General features: G+C 42.7%; 1 protein-coding gene across 2 annotated transcripts in view; it reads left to right on the forward strand.

Moving 5' to 3' along the window:
• The window catches only part of LOC124804929 (neuroendocrine convertase 1-like), a 499,313-nt gene that overhangs the window by 323,963 nt on the left and 159,142 nt on the right, over window positions 1–16,208 (forward strand). For both annotated transcript variants that reach the window (XM_047265304.1, XM_047265305.1), the window contains exon 5: window positions 8,321–8,467. In XM_047265304.1, coding sequence (XP_047121260.1) covers window positions 8,321–8,467 — 147 coding nt within the window. The remainder of the gene's footprint in view (window positions 1–8,320; window positions 8,468–16,208) is intronic.

The raw sequence follows: 16,208 nt of genomic DNA on the forward strand, positions 1-16,208 counted from the left end.
TGTTTCCATTTTTCGTGGAGCATGGTGCATAACGTCTTACTTTTGCGCAAACTGACGTTGCACACAAACTTGTCATTGATATTATAAGAGATTTAGATCGTGTTACCGACAGCCAAGCCCAGAAAAATCATCTTAATTTCGTGCCACGATGTGACAGTCGTTGTTTTGTGGACAGGAGCACTTTCATGCTGATATCAGAGCTCCAGTTCGAAATTATTTCTTCATGGAATGGAAGCATGTTATGTTTATATCCTCTTATAAACATATGCATATTTCTGTCTAAAATTAACTATTTGAACACACACAAATGAAGCAATTCAAACCCGTCACAAAACTCCATCGAATGTCATTTTCATCGGGGAACACTCTGGTAAATACTGTTCGCCAGGAATTCCGGTGCAGAAGAAATATTGGTTACTGTCAAGACTGTGATGAGTATTCTTATTTCTAAAATGCACTGTGTTGCAAGAAATCACGGCTCTCAACTACATGCAGTCATTCCGAGTATCACGCCAGATTTTTGCACGCAGTGGTTTGAAAATTAAACGCATCAATCAAATTAAAGCGTCAGTACCGTTTGAGAAGAAAGGTGTTTTAAATTATTCAGTGGTCCATCATTCTGGTTCCCTCTGATGTCTTAATATAATGTTGGTAAAAACGATCTACTACTTCTCTAAATAGTATTTGTACAAAATTACAGATAATAGGGACAAAAAGAACTGTAAAGCAGCAAATTAAATAACAAAATTTGTAGCTAATTAATTTTCAGAAATGGAATTGTAATATTATTTCTTCATCAGTTTCCTGTAAACTAAAAACTATTTAATTAGCTAACAGGAATCAGTATCAATATAAATTAAAACATTTGAACTGCCAAGACACACTCTCAAACATGCGAGGGTTGTAAATGAACAGGAAGCGGCCACAGTGAGTTTCCATCGGATCAGCGGAGAGGTCAGACTGAGAAACTGTGAGGAAATCCCGTTAACCGACGTACATGCAAATAGCATCAGCGTTCTACGAATTTTTGTTTCACTGTATAGGCTCGCAGCTACTTTTCCTGCAACTGTATGTACGAATCGCGGCAGACTAAATCCCGATGATACACGCGTTTGTTCCAAGTATTAGTTACACCGTTTTTTCCATGCCTCACAGCAGAAAATGGGCATTCCTCATTACAAGGGTTGATTTTAATCCATTAAGACAACCCTGTTTTATTTATTTTCAATGAAAGACTTACTAGAAGTAGAATTTTAATACGAGATCTCCTCTACTAATTAAACATGATTATCCACAAGAAAAACTTTCACAGGAAACAGCGTCGATAATAAGGTAGGTAATTAGGAAAATACTCTGTTAGAGAATTGAAAGTCCAGGTTGTATTTATTTTCCTTTAAAAACGAAACATTGATGTCAAAAAGACAAATTAGGACAACAGAATTAATCATAAATTACCCAGTTTGGTAGTTGTAGGGGACATTTATAGTTCGACATAAATTGCGCTGACATTTTTAAGTAGATGGTAATTTGTTACTGTGAACTGGAAAACGAGACCATGAACCCCTTTAAGCAGTATCATGATTGTCTACCGTTTCCTCTCCAATTTCGCAGGCAAAAAGCATTTGTACGTTAATATCAGATTAATTAATACATAAAAATTTGCATATTTAGAGGGACAACAAACAAAAATTCGCCTAGTGGTTTCACTCTCAGGAAAACAGTGAGAGAAAATGCCCTGCTTTCACGACAAAAGTTCTCAACACACAAGACTGACACCGGTTGACGAGCAACATATTGTTAGCACTCATGCACGAAACTATTTTTTCGGTGGACATATTTGACATTACGGCTTTTTAAAGCAAAGAATGTTAGTCCCATAAAAAATTATAATTTAAGGTCAGTTCACCAGAGCACACAAAGAAGGACTTGTAATACCGATTACTTCAGCTTCATTATTCCACAGGTAACCGTCTTGTTCCTTCATAGTCAACGACAGTCACCATCTGATCTTGAACGCTATGACACAGTACATCATGATAGAAAAAAGTATAATTTTCTGCAGCGTAGCAGAAACAAATAATTTATCTCAAGACAAGAGAGAACAGCATCGCAAGGGTAGAAAAGAATGGGAGCAGAAATGCTATGATCCGCACCTCCAGCATATCAGTTCATTATTTACAGATTACTAATGTTGCGCATTTTTAACCGCTGGTTTTCAGAACATCTACAATCATTCTATCTGTACAACAACTGCTATTAGGCTATAGCATTGCCCTCAAAGACTGCGCAATTACAGGTAATAGGATACATTTATGTAACATTATTGATCAACTTCATATTAAATAACACTTTCAAATGGTGTTATAGTTGTATAACAATAAACGTGCGTCTCATGACATTCTAAACATCGGGCGATTATCGTCATAAGCAAAGGGATGTCATTTCACATCCGAAAGTAGGGGAGTCATGACCACGCATAATCAACTGCGTTATTGTTCCGTAGTGGTGGTGTCAGAAAACACAAAATTCCACGAAAAAGTACAGGGCGTAATTCCATTCGTCTGAAAGCGTACTAAAAAGGTGTGGTTGATTCTTTGCAGCCATGGCTACTGTATTTTTGAATGTCCTATGAGAGGCATTTGTGTGATGTCAAGAGCGCTCTACAATCCGACAGTTGTGTGACGCACGTTTATGTTTTTGCACACGTAGAAACCACTTGAAAATCGGTCTACACGTGGAGTCCGCCAACAGATTCATATAAATAATCATAATTCTCAGTAATTGTACAGTCTTTGAGGAGCAAAGTTGTCATCCAAAAAAAAGTAGTCGAAGACTGTATTACCAAATCTGAAAAAATAATGGAATCTTAATTTGTTGATACAATACCTAATCTACTTGCAAGTCATAAATACACAGTCGATATCGCTCATCGGGAAAACTACTGGCCACTAGTTATAGCATGGAAGTAAGTTTCCCCAGAACATTACTTTTTCTTTAATTGGATTCGCTTTAATCAATCATACGAGTGGCGTATCTTCTAATATGCATGCCACAATCCTTATATTTACTTTATTGCGTTTTCTAAATTGAACACGCATTATTTAATACGTCTATTGAACACTGATATCACATTACCGCATATAGTATTCTAATGGTTTATACTGCATTCTGTTTCACATATTGGACGCACATGCACACACTGACACGCACACACACACACACACACACACACACACACACACACACACACACACACACACAAATTCATTTGAAGCTAATGCTGTCGGCATCACACCAGTTATTAACACAGGATTACGGCTAATGGACCTGACCCATAAAGCCTTCCAAAACAATACACGCAGTGGCGTTCATATCTGTGGATTCCGTGGGCGGTAATAGTTAGCTGCTCATAAGGATAAAACTACCGAGTATTAAACAAAGTTTCACACATCAAGAACTATTTTGACGCATAACATACGTAAACCAGTTGTTCAGAATCTGGCACAATCCACATAGTGTAGTTCAGCCGTCATCCTGAATTTGTTTCTTTTCGAACCTTGATCTCTTAAGAAGATAAAGAGCGACAGATACAGAGAGAGAAAAAAAAGGGAAGAAACATCGACAAGTTTCTTCGCGGGGCGTATAGTGTCTCATAAATGTGCGCTGCCATCTGCACGCAACGTGAGTAATGTGGTAATAACAATGTCTCACAACCGTTTCGAGCATTCGGTTGACTACGGTGGACATAAAGGGTTCATTAACTAAACGTGATTTAGTAAACATATCTGAAACGTAATGATAAAGCTTTCTGGGCAGTAGACGTACCTGAGCCGATGCAATAATCCAGCTAACGACGACAAGCATCACGGAGGGACTCTGCGCTGTAACGAACTAGGGGATCGTTACCTAGCAACTGCACACTGCTTGTTGTAACAAAAGAATATCGTTATTCTCGCTAGCCGCCGGATGGACAATTGCACCACGTCCTTCAGAAGATATGACAGCAATTCGCCAACTTCTGTCGTGGGTATACCATTTCACAACAATGTTCATAAGATTTAAAAAATGTGACTATTATTACGGAATCGTTAACTCTCGCTTTAAAATTCTATGCAAGAAAATTCCTAAAAAACTTCGTCTTTCTTTCCAAACCAGTAGATCGAACCTGAACCAACTAATTTCTTGGCATACGTTGCCATACCGATGCCAAATTTGAGTGCGCTGCAAAGAGGAATTCATCATAGGAGAAAGAGCTTCTTAACATACTGCTTGCACTAAAATGAAAATATTTCGGATTTACTCACTACAAAAAGGTTTCTATACTTAAACTGGAAAATTATTATATCGTCGTGTATTGATAACTCCGTCAAACGTATGTAGAACGGAGTAGGACGTCCGCAAGGTACTGGCCGTACTCACGTGGAGACTGCAAGTGATTTAAATACGCTACTGGCCATTAAAATTGCTACACCACGAAGATGACGTGCTACAGACGTGAAATTTAACCGACAGGAAGAAGATGCTGTGATATGCAAATGATTAGCTTTTCAGAGCATTCACACAAGTTTAGCGCCGGTGGCGACATGAGGAGCTGACATGAGGAAAGTTTCCAACCGATTTCTCATACACAAACAGCAGTTGACAGGCGTTGCCTGGTGAAACATTGTTGTGTTGCCTCGTGTAAGGAGGAGAAATGCGTACCATCACGTATCCGACTTGGATTGTAGCCTATCGCGATTGCGGTTTATCGTATCGCGACACTGTTGCTCGCGTTCAATGGCTGTTAACAGAATATGAAATCGGTGGGTTCAGGAGGGTAATACGGAATGCCGTGCTGGATCCCAACGGCCTCGTATCACTAGCAGTCGACATGACAGTCATCTTATCCGCATGGCTGTAACGGATCGTGCAGCCACGTCTTGATCCCTGAGTCAACAGATGGGGACGTTTGCAAGACAGCAACCATCTGCACGAACAATTCCACGAAGTTTGCAGCAGCATGGACTATCAGCTCGGAGACCATGGCTACGGTTACCCTTGGCGCTGCATCACAGACAGGAGCGCCTGCGATGGTATACTCAACGACGGACCTGGGTGCACGAATGGCAAAACGTCATTTTTCCGGACGAATCCAGGTTCTGTTTACAGCATCATGATGGTCGCATCCGTGTTTTGCGACATCGCGGTGAACGCACATTGGGAGCGTGTATTCGTCATCGCCATACTGGCATATCACCCGGCGTGATTGTATGGGGTGCCATTGGTTACACGTCTCGGTCACCTCTTGTTCGCATTGACGGCACTTTGAACAGTGGACGTTACATTTCAGATGTGTTACGACCCGTGGCTCTATCCTTCATTCGAACCCTGCGAAACCCTACATTTCAGCAGGATAATGCACGACCGCATGTTGCAGGTCCTGTACGGGCCTTTCTGGATACAGCAAATGTTCGACTGCTGCCCTGGCCAGCACATTCTCCAGATCTCTCACCTACTGAAAACGTCTGGTCAATGGTGGCCTAGCAACTGGCTCGTCACCATACGCCAGTCACTACTCTTGATGAACTGTGGTACCGTGTTGGAGCTGCATTGGCAACTGTACCTGTACACGCCATCCAAGCTCTGTTTGACTCAATGTCCAGGCGTATCAAGGCCGTTATTACGGCCAGAGGTGGTTGTTCTGGGAACTGATTTCTCAGGATCTATGCACCCAGATTGCGTGAAAATGTAATCACATGTCAGTTGTAGTATAATATATTTGTCCAATGAACACCCTTTTATCATCTGCATTTTTTCTTGGTGTAGCAGTTTTAATGGCCTGTAGTGTAATTATAAGTTGAACGTAATAAATGCTACAAAGCGTTTAAACCCATGTATTTATTTTGAAACACACAGTATTTTACGAAGGCTGTTACGTGTGTTTTAATAGTTTTGTGAGATCTTCTGAACATTGACAACCCAATGATTTGCTTCGTTGCGTGGACGCAGCTATAAAGTGTGTTTAATGCTACTAAGCTGTAATTGGTGATAACCTGCCACAATAACAGCATGTTGCTTACATGTCTACTCCACCATTTAGATGAGAGATCAGTTACATTCCGTTTATGAAGTAGTGTCCGGAAGCCCCAACTCTGCTACCTCGTTCCTCGGTCCGACATATAAACTACCGGATTAAAAGTATCTGAACACCTCATGCAATGCAGAACATACCACTAGATGTCACGGGAGGCGTACTAGCCGGTATAAAAGGATATGAAGATGGCATCTGTTCTTTCGGACGTATCCGAAAGAGCAGATGCCATCTTCATATCGTTTAAGACTAACCGGCTGATGACCTTCTTCAGTGTCAATGCACACAATTTGCCTGAACTCTTACGGGACTCGGTGGAGTGATGGCTCGAGTAACGGGTTGAAATGGTTCAAATGGCTCTGAGCACTATGGGACTTAACTTCTAAGGTCATCAGTCCCCTAGAACTTAGAACTACTTAAACCTAACTAACCTAAGGACATCACACACATCTATGCCCGAGGCAGGATTCGAACCTGCGACCGTAGCGGTCGCGCGGTTCGAGACTGTAGCGTCTTTAACCGCTTGGCCACCACGGCCGGCGCGAGTATTGGGTATAATGGCAGGGGCACTACGAGTGTAGTGTGTGGACTATAATTTGAGAATGTGGGTCTCACGGGGAGCCTGCCAGCGATAAATCCCTGAAGTCACACTATCCGCTGTGCCCTCGGTGGCTCAGATGGATAGAGCGTCTGTCATGTTAGTAGGAGATCCTGGGTTCCAGTCCCAGTCGGGGCACACATTGTCAACTGTCCCCGTTGATGTATATCAACGCCCATCAGCAGCTGATAGTATTGATTTAATTGTAATTTCAGTGTAAAAGGAGGTGGGCTATGTTGTGTTGTCAGTAGCGAAGCGTTAAAAGCAGATAGCATCGGTCAGAAGACCTCAGTGACTCACTGGATGTCACCTGATTAACAGTCCCATCAGAGGCATTTCAAATCTTCTCAAGGTGCAAAAGTCGACTGCTGGTGACGTGATTGTGAAGCGGAAACCCGAAGAGCAACGACAGCTAAACAAAGAGCTGGCAGACATCATAAGCGCTGATAGACAGGAACTGCCCAGCATTGCGGAGAGTGATGGTAATTTTTTGGAAATTTGTGCTAAGGTCTTATGGGACCAAACTGCTGAGGTCATCGGTCCCTAAGATTACACACTACTTAATCTAACTTTAACTAACTTACACTAAGAACGACACATACACCCATGACCGAGAGAGTGATGGTAAAAAAGCGCATGGAATCAGCGTAAGCAATCACTTGCGAGTACCGAAGCGCTACCAGACTTCCAGCTAGCAAAATGTTTGTGCATAGGGAGCTAAAAAAAGAATGTGGTATAATGACAAAGCCGCTCCACGTAAGTTACAAATTTGTGTAGTAATTCAAAATGGTTCAAATGGCTCTGAGCACTATGGGACTTAACATCTGAGGTCATCAGTCCCCCAGAAGTCAGAACTACTTAAACCTAACTAACCTAAGCACATCTCACAAATCCAGGCCCGAGGCAGGTTTCGAATCTGCGACCGTAGTAGTCGCGCGGTTCCGGACTGAAGCGCCTAGCACCGCACAGCCACCGCGGCCGTCTGTGTAGTGATCCAAAAGACAATGGATGACTGGAAACAAGTGATATGAGTACCCAGAGACAGTTCGATGGAGAAGTTTTAGTTTGGAAAATTCATGGAGAATGTTATCTGTCATCACTTGAGGCGCCAAGAGTTAAGTGCGGAGGAGGTAGTGTTACGGCAAGGGCGTGTCTTCCATCGTTATGGTGTGGTTCCCTTATTGCGCTGCAGAAAACGCTAAATGCGAAATGACACGCTGACTATTTACAACACTGTGTACTCCATTCAGCAGCAGATCAGTGCAGAGTCGGTGACTGTTTGTTGCAACATGACAATGCCCCGTCATAAAGCAGTATCTTTGAGGAAATGATTTGTGGAGATCAATATTCCTAAATGGGACTAGCCTACCCAGAGTCCTGATCTAAACCTTTACGATCAGTTACAACGTGGACATCGCGTCCTGTATCGGTACCTTCTCCGATTTCGTATCTTGAGAAAGACTGAGCTGCCGTATCTCGACAGACGTTTGGACAATCCGTTGAAAGTTTTCCCAGCTGAGTTGGACCCGACACAAACGAGAAGGGTGGATACATCCCACACTGTTGTCCATTAACAGGTGTCTAGACACTTCTGAGGAGGCAGTGTACTTCATCGCTTTACATCAGCAGTGACGATCATTTTTCTTCCGCAGAGGGACACCCGCACGCGGCCAGACCTGCCCAAGCTGGACCTGCACGTGTTGCCTGTGTACGCGGCGGGCGTCACCGGTAGGGGTGTCCGCGTTGTCGTGCTGGACGACGGCGTGGAGAGGACGCACGACGACCTGCGCGACAACTACGTGAGTACCCCAACCACACCTGCTGCCTGCACGCCTGCTGCTGGTGTTACCCTGCAACGTACACACCGCGTTTTGTGAGTCAAGTAGCTCAGTAATCTAACTGTCTTACGGTGCATGTACAAGTGTAACAGACGATGCCCTCGATCACAAATATTCAAAATTAATTCTGTTTAAGCTTTCATTTTGATTCCTTCGGGTCCCACATTACGTCTAATAATTGTCTTAGATTAGTTACCTCTATGTTGAGCGAGATGACATAGCAAAGTTATTGTCTTCCTTTCACAAGAATGTTGCGTATTCGGAATGAGATTTTCACTCTGCAGCGGAGTGTGCGCTGATATGAAACTTCCTGGCAGATTAAAACTGTATGCCGGACCGAGACTTTAACTCGGGACCTTTGCCTTTCGCGGCCAAGTGCTCTACCATCTGAGCTACCCAAGCACGACTCACGCCCTCCCCCCCCCCCCCCCCCCCTTTTCCTCACAGCTTTCCTTCTGCCAGTGTCTCGTCTCCTACCTTCCACACTTTACAGAAGCTCTCCCGCGAACCTTGCAGAACTAGCACTCCTGAAGAAAGGATATTGCGAAGACATGGCTTAGCCACAGCCTCGGAGATGTTTCCAGAATGAGATTTTTTCACTCTGCAGCTGAGTGTACGCTGATACGAAACTTCCTGGCAGATCAAAACTGTGTGCCGGACCGAGACTCGAACTCCGGACCTTTGCCTTTCGCGGACAAGTGCTCTAGGCTCTCCAAGGTTCGCAGGAGACGAGGTACTGGCAGAACTAAAGCTGTGAGGAGGGGGCGTGCGTCGTGCTTGGGTATCTCACATGGTTAGAGCACTTGCCCGCGAAAGGCAAAGGTCCCGAGTTCGAATCTCGGTCCGGAACACAGTTTTAATCTGCCAGGAAGTTTCATGTTGCGTGTTAATTACTCGAAACCTGGAAAGCAAGAAAACGAAATAAAATCAAACTGCATTCAGGAAGTTACCAGAGACGCAGATTTTGTGCTGATAAGAAATTTCGAGAACTGCACTTCGCAATGATACATCACTTGGTAAAAGTCACTTATTTTGAAGAATTTTCTAAAATTATAGGGGAACTTCATTGTTAACAACAGTAAGCAAAATATATACAATAGTCATGTGTAGGGAATTTCGGAACATTGTAGAGCGGATGCTTGGAGAAGAGCAACGTAGCTTTACGAACTAATATCAACATATAGTTGCCATATTTATAGACGGATAGTCAATAGACAAAAGAATACATGTTAACTTTCCCTTGTATTTGATATTCCCATCTTGAAAAAGTTTATGACTGAATCAAAAGACATTTACGGTGGCCAGTACTAGAAAATTACCACGTTCCCGGCGATTTAGTTAATGAAGTAATGTGCTAATTCCAACCCTCACTCATCAAAACTGAATTGGTCCAGTAACTATATTAACTACGAATTCTGTGAAGGACGTCTTCTACCGCCACTGTTATTTGTTACCTATAACGGCTAAAAAATCCAGGAAATGAAAGAAACTAATCCATGAGATACAAAAATTGAAGAAGCTCGTTGTTGCGATTATTATTATTTGCAGACGGCTGAAAGTGAAGATAATTTATAAAGATCTATATTCAACATAGAAAAAATTTTTGGATAAAATCTTTCAAGACAAACTAACGATCGATTACAGAATAAGTAGCATACTTTGTGTTTCGGGAGCCGTAGTTCCTAATTTACAAACCAAACAGAAAGAAAATAATTTGACGAAGCACTATTAATTAAATGGAATATTAAAAATTATCCCGTTAAACAAATGACAAAATAAATACAAACAGGTTTCAAAAAAATCTTCAAATGTGTGTAAAATCTTATGGGACTTAGCTGCTAACGTCATCAGTCCCTAAGCTTACACACTACTTAATCTAAATTATCCTAAGAACAAACACACACACCAATACCCGAGGGAGGACTCGAACCTCCGCCGGGACCAGCCGTACAGTCTATAACTGCAGCGCCTTAGACCAGGTAACATAAATTAATATCAAAACTGACTCCTCTACAGTGACTTTATGATGGACCCTTTATGAATGTGATAAAACTAGAACAAAACTTGCACGGCTCAGGTTTTTACGGTCTCTAAGTGGCATAATACTGAGAACGCCAGAGAGGAAAGAAAGCATAAGACAATAGTGGCATGCAGAAGAATGGTACGTGGTGTACAAACACTCCAACTTAAATAGCATGAACATGTTACTAGGATGCCAGGGGATAGGTTACCAAGTGAACTTCTTAATTCTTGAGATTGCTCAAGGAACGAGAAATTATATAAGGGCGATATACTTGAGGACAATATTATGGAAATGGAAGAGGATGTAGATGAAGATGAAATGGGAGATACGATACTGCGTGAAGAGTTTGACAGAGCACTGAAAGACCTGAGTCGAAACAAGGCCCCGGGAGTAGATAACATGCCATTAGAACTACTGACGGCCTTGGGAGAGCCAGTCCTGACAAAACTCTACCATCTGTTGAGCAAGATGTACGGGACAGGCGAAATACTCTCAGACTTCAAGACGACTATAACAATTCCAATCCCAAAGAAAGCAGGTGTTTACAGATGTGAAAATTACCGAACTATCAGTTTAATAAGCCACAGCTGCAAAATACTAACGCGAATTATTTAAAGACGAATGGAAAAACTGGCAGAAGCCGACCTCGGGGAAGATCAGTTTTGATTCCGTAGAAATGTGGGAACACGTGAGGCAATACTGACCCTACGAATTATCTTAGAAGAAAGATTAAGGAAAGACAAACCTACGTTTCTAGCATTTGTAGACTTAGAGAAAGCCTTTGACAATGTTGACTGGAATACTCTCTTCCAAATTCTAAAGGTGGCAGGGGTAAAATACAGGGAGCGAAAGGCTATTTACAATTTGTAAAGAAACCAGATGGCAGTTATAAGAGTTGAGGGACATGAAATGGAAGCAGTGGTTGGCAAGGGAGTGAGACAGGGTTGTAGCCTCTCCCCGATGCTATTCAATCTGTATATTGAGCAAGCAGTAAAGGAAACAAAAGAAGATTTCGGAGTAGGTATTAAAATCCATGGAGAAGAAATAAAAACTTTGAGGTTCGCCGATGACATTGAAACTCTGTCAGAGACAGCAAAGGACTTGGAAGAGCAGTTGAACGGAATGGACAGTGTCTTGAAAGGAGGATATAAGATGAACATCAACAAAAGCAAAACGAGGATAATGAAATGTGGTCGAATTAAGTCGGGTGATGCTGAGGGAATTAGATTAGGAAATGAGACACTTAAAGTAGTAAAGGAGTTTTGCTATTTGGGGAGAAAAATAACTGATGATGGTCGAAGTAGAGATGATATAAAATGTAGACTGGCAATGGCAAGGAAAGTGTTTCTGAAGAAGAGAAATTTGTTAACATCGAGTATAGATTTAAGTGCCAGGAAGTCGTTTCTGAAAGTATTTGTAAGTAGTGTAGCCATGTATGGAAGTGAAACGTGGACAATAAATAGTTTGGACAAGAAGAGAATAGAAGCTTTCGAAATGTTGTGCTACAGAAAAATGTTGAAGATTAGGTGGGTAGATCACGTAACTAATGATGAGGTATTGAATAGGATTGGGAAGAAGAGAAGCTTGTGGCACAACTTGACTGGAAGAAGGGATCGGTTGGTAGGACATGTCCTGAGGCATCAAGGGATCACAAATTTAGCATTGGAGGGCAGCGTGGAGGGTAAAAATCGTAGAGGGAGACCAAGAGATGAATACATTAAGCAGATTCAGAAGGATGTAAGTTGCAGTAGGTACTGGGAGATGAAGGAGCTTGCACAGGATAGATTAGCGTGGAGAGCTGCATCAAACCAGTCTCAGGACTGAACACCACAACAACAACAACAAGTTACAGCTCATTTACTTCATTATTAATTCCACAAAGTTTCTCACAGAACGCTATCCCCTTGTCTCAACTTTAGAAATGATGACGATCGAACGTAATCACCATGCATCGTTACCATTGAACTACAGAATCTTCTGCAGATGCTAACTTGGAAAAATTTCTAAGCACTGACAATAAGAGGAATTTGTCAGTCGGGCTCCACAACTTATTCAAACCGACCTTCATAGGTTAAAAAAAAGTGTAAGACTCAGCACAGACAGACGATGTCTTCTTTTGCGTTTAACTGACACCGATTGACTCATTGTGCCACTATTGATTCTGCATTTGACCTCTCTCCACCGGCATCGTAAATGTCATTTATGAATCCAGGATATTAACTAATTTTTATACAACAGTCTCACAAAAGGTCTCCTTACACAGCTGAATGCATGCCTCGGTTCTGTGTAATAATGTTTTCAATGTACAGTATACTGTTGAATTTAATTATTAAAAAAACCAAATGGACTTGAAGCAATATTTAATAAATGAAGAACTAGGGTTGTGAGTTGTGTTACGAAATCAGGGAATGAGTTTCATGATATTGGAGGGTGCCACAGAGGACCAACGCTGTAGGGGAACACAAGGATTACAATATATACAACGTATAAATATGTTGTGTGTAGGTTCTGATAAGGTGAAGCGATTGGTATCACAATGAAATTGTGGCTGTTTGCCTCAAAACAGGCGACTTCTGCCGTTCCTCCATCCCATCAAAGAAAGCGAAACAAACAAGATATAATGACGAATTAGAAACAGAAGTTACTGTCACTAATTGCATTATCTACCGGTCATTACATTCACCACACAGGTGCATGATGATTACGATACACATCTTGTAGTGTGATACCAATGAAACCAATGCAGTGTGTATGCAATAGATGGTGTAATACATGGCTATCTAGCTTACACATTGGTAGCCAAAATTAAAGTAACAAACGGAAATTTGTCAAGGTTGCGTTTATTTTGCCACAAAACAGTATCAACAGTTGATAGTAGTAGAAACGAAGAAAAGAGAACGTAAACAACTCAACATGCAAACTGGTAGACAAAATCGTTCTTCGAGTCTTCCAACTTACAGGATTTGCACACACATTCCGACAACTGGTTAATGTGCTCGGTATGGGGTGTGACCACATCTGGCAGCAATACAGGCTGACCAGCTGACAGCTTTGGCTCATGCTGTGAATAATGTCGTCAGTATCACGTTGAGACAATAACGCCCATTCTTGCTGCAGGGCTGCTCGCAAGTCTTGGAGAGTCGTTGGTGGATGCTGACGTGATGAAACCCGTCTCCTTAGTGCATGCCAGGCATGCACCATGGTATATCTTCCGTTTCCAAAGAAACGTCAACAACCCGTGGTCCATGAGTCGAGCATTATCGTCCATCAGTACGAAGTCGGGGCCCACAGCGTCTCCCAACAATCTCACATTAGATCCCAAGATCTTGTCACGATACCTGACACCAGTTAAACCTTTCCGATTCACATGTACAAGAGCTGTTCGAGTTGTCAATGTATTCCTTGCCCAAACTATTAGGGATCCTTCCCGATATCGGTCTTTTTCCACAATGTTTGGGTCCCGAAATGCGAATCCGTTGAGAATAACTCTCAACACTAAATTGGGACTCATCTGTGAAAAGAACACTAGCCCCCTGTTCGACCACTCAGGTGGCATGTTGGCGGCTCCACTCTAAAGGTTCCCTTCTTTAAAGACACTCCAGAAACAGACAGCAGGTCTCCAACAACAAAGGCCACTCTGCTTGCCTTCCGCACACCGTTTGTCTCGATACAACCCGTCCAGAGGATGCCAGTTGCAGTGCAGTACCAAAGCGGTACCGTCGTGCCCTTACAGTCAAATAATGGTCCACTCTTTCTGTCGCACGTGGTCGGCCTGTCCTGGTCTCCGGGATACAGTTTCTGTCTCTATAAATTGTCACCTCATCCGAGAATCAACAGAATGATCCACATTAAGCCATTGGCCCATATCAGTTTGCGACTGTCCTGCTTCCATTCTTCCTATGGCCCACCACCACCTAGGGTCTGGTAGGCGTCTTTTGTGTACCATACTGCACCGTCTTTGGCTGTGTACACGGCGATTGTGGATGTGGGACTTCCCGACAAATATTACCCCGGCTTATGGGTGCCCTGACGTCATCGCTGGCTTGGTTGTCCGTTGACCGGAATGCCTTCATCCGTCTGGAACACGATCGTACTGACATCTGTTTAATTTTGGACACCAGTGTATATTTTACGTTATACATCTGCACGTTCTGGGGCCCCAGTGTTTCCACAACGGCAGGTTCCTAGCCGTCTGAGTTTGATTCTTTCGCACTGTGTCGGATCCGGACGAGTCCAGGAATCCGGAACAGACCACTAGATGTCACGGGAGTCGAACTCGACAGTATAAAAGAAGGCGGGGAGTGCTGCCAGAAGAGAAGCAGTAATAGCAGAATGGTTCGATCAGGTGAGCTCAGTGACTTCGAACGTGACTGGTTACTGGATGTCACTTGAGTAACTAATCCATCAAGGACATTTCAACACTTCTAAAGCTGCCAAAGGCAACTGTTTGTGATATCATTGTGAAGTGTAAACGCGAAGTGATAACTACAGCTACACCAAAACCAGGTAGAACTCATACACTGACGAACAGGTACCGTCGAGCATAGTGGAAGGTGGTTGTGAAAAATCGCATGAAATCAGATGAAAGAATCACTCATGAGTTTCAATGTGACAGTCCAGCTACCACAATGACTGTGCATAGGTAGTTAAAAAGAATGGGGTACAGTGGTCAAGGTAACTCCTCAAACGTCACACAGTCCCGTAGTCAATGCTAAGCATTGCTAGAGGTGGTGTAAAGAGTGACATCAACGGAAAGTGGATGACTGAAAATGAGTGATTTTGAGTGATGAATCACACTACAGCCAGTGGGAACCAGACTAAAGGGTTTGGCGAATGTTTGGAGAACATTGTCGACCGTCATTTGTAGTGTCAACAATGAATTCAGAGGAGGTTGTGTTAGGGTGTGGTCCTTTTATGCGCTTAAAGGAAACGTTAATTGCTGAAGGATACACCACATTTTTCATTATTGTCTACTGCGGAGAAAATCATAAATCGGTATGCTACAACACCAAGCGTACCTAATGTGTTCAAAAACGCCGCGCATAAAAACAGTATTTTACGGTCTTCATACCACGAGGTCGATTCGTTATAGAGAAGTAGCGTAATGTGTTTTGGATAGTTCTTGGGCTAGACACCATTTTTATACCCAATAAAAGGATCGTCTTAGTGCCACTATCTTACAGTATGCACATTACACTATTACCATACTATTACTATACTATACTATTACTATACTACCGAGCGAGGTGGCGCTGTGGTTAGCACACTGGACTCGCATTCAGGAGGATGACGGTTCAATCCCGTCTCCAGCCATCCTGATTTAGGTTTTCCGTGATTTAGCTAAATCGTTTCAGGCAAATGCTGGGATGGTTCCTTTGAAAGGGTACGGCCGATTTCCTTCCCAATCCTTCCCTAACCCGAGCTTGCCCTCCGTCTCTAATGACCTCGTTGTCGACGGGACGTTAAACACTAACCACCACCACCACCACCAATTACTATACTATTACTTTTCACTATAGTATGCACATTACACTATCCTCCTTATGCAAATGGGGCAAATCTGTTGCTTCTTTTTACATTTTATGTGGCCTGCGATGGTCTTGACGGGACTTATGGAGGCAGCATTGGTTCATGGGCGGTCCCTCGGAGAACCGCAGAAAAGGTTTCCTCACTATATTT

This window comes from Schistocerca piceifrons, chromosome 7, assembly GCF_021461385.2.
Source record: "Schistocerca piceifrons isolate TAMUIC-IGC-003096 chromosome 7, iqSchPice1.1, whole genome shotgun sequence".
Lineage (NCBI taxonomy): Eukaryota > Metazoa > Arthropoda > Insecta > Orthoptera > Acrididae > Schistocerca > Schistocerca piceifrons.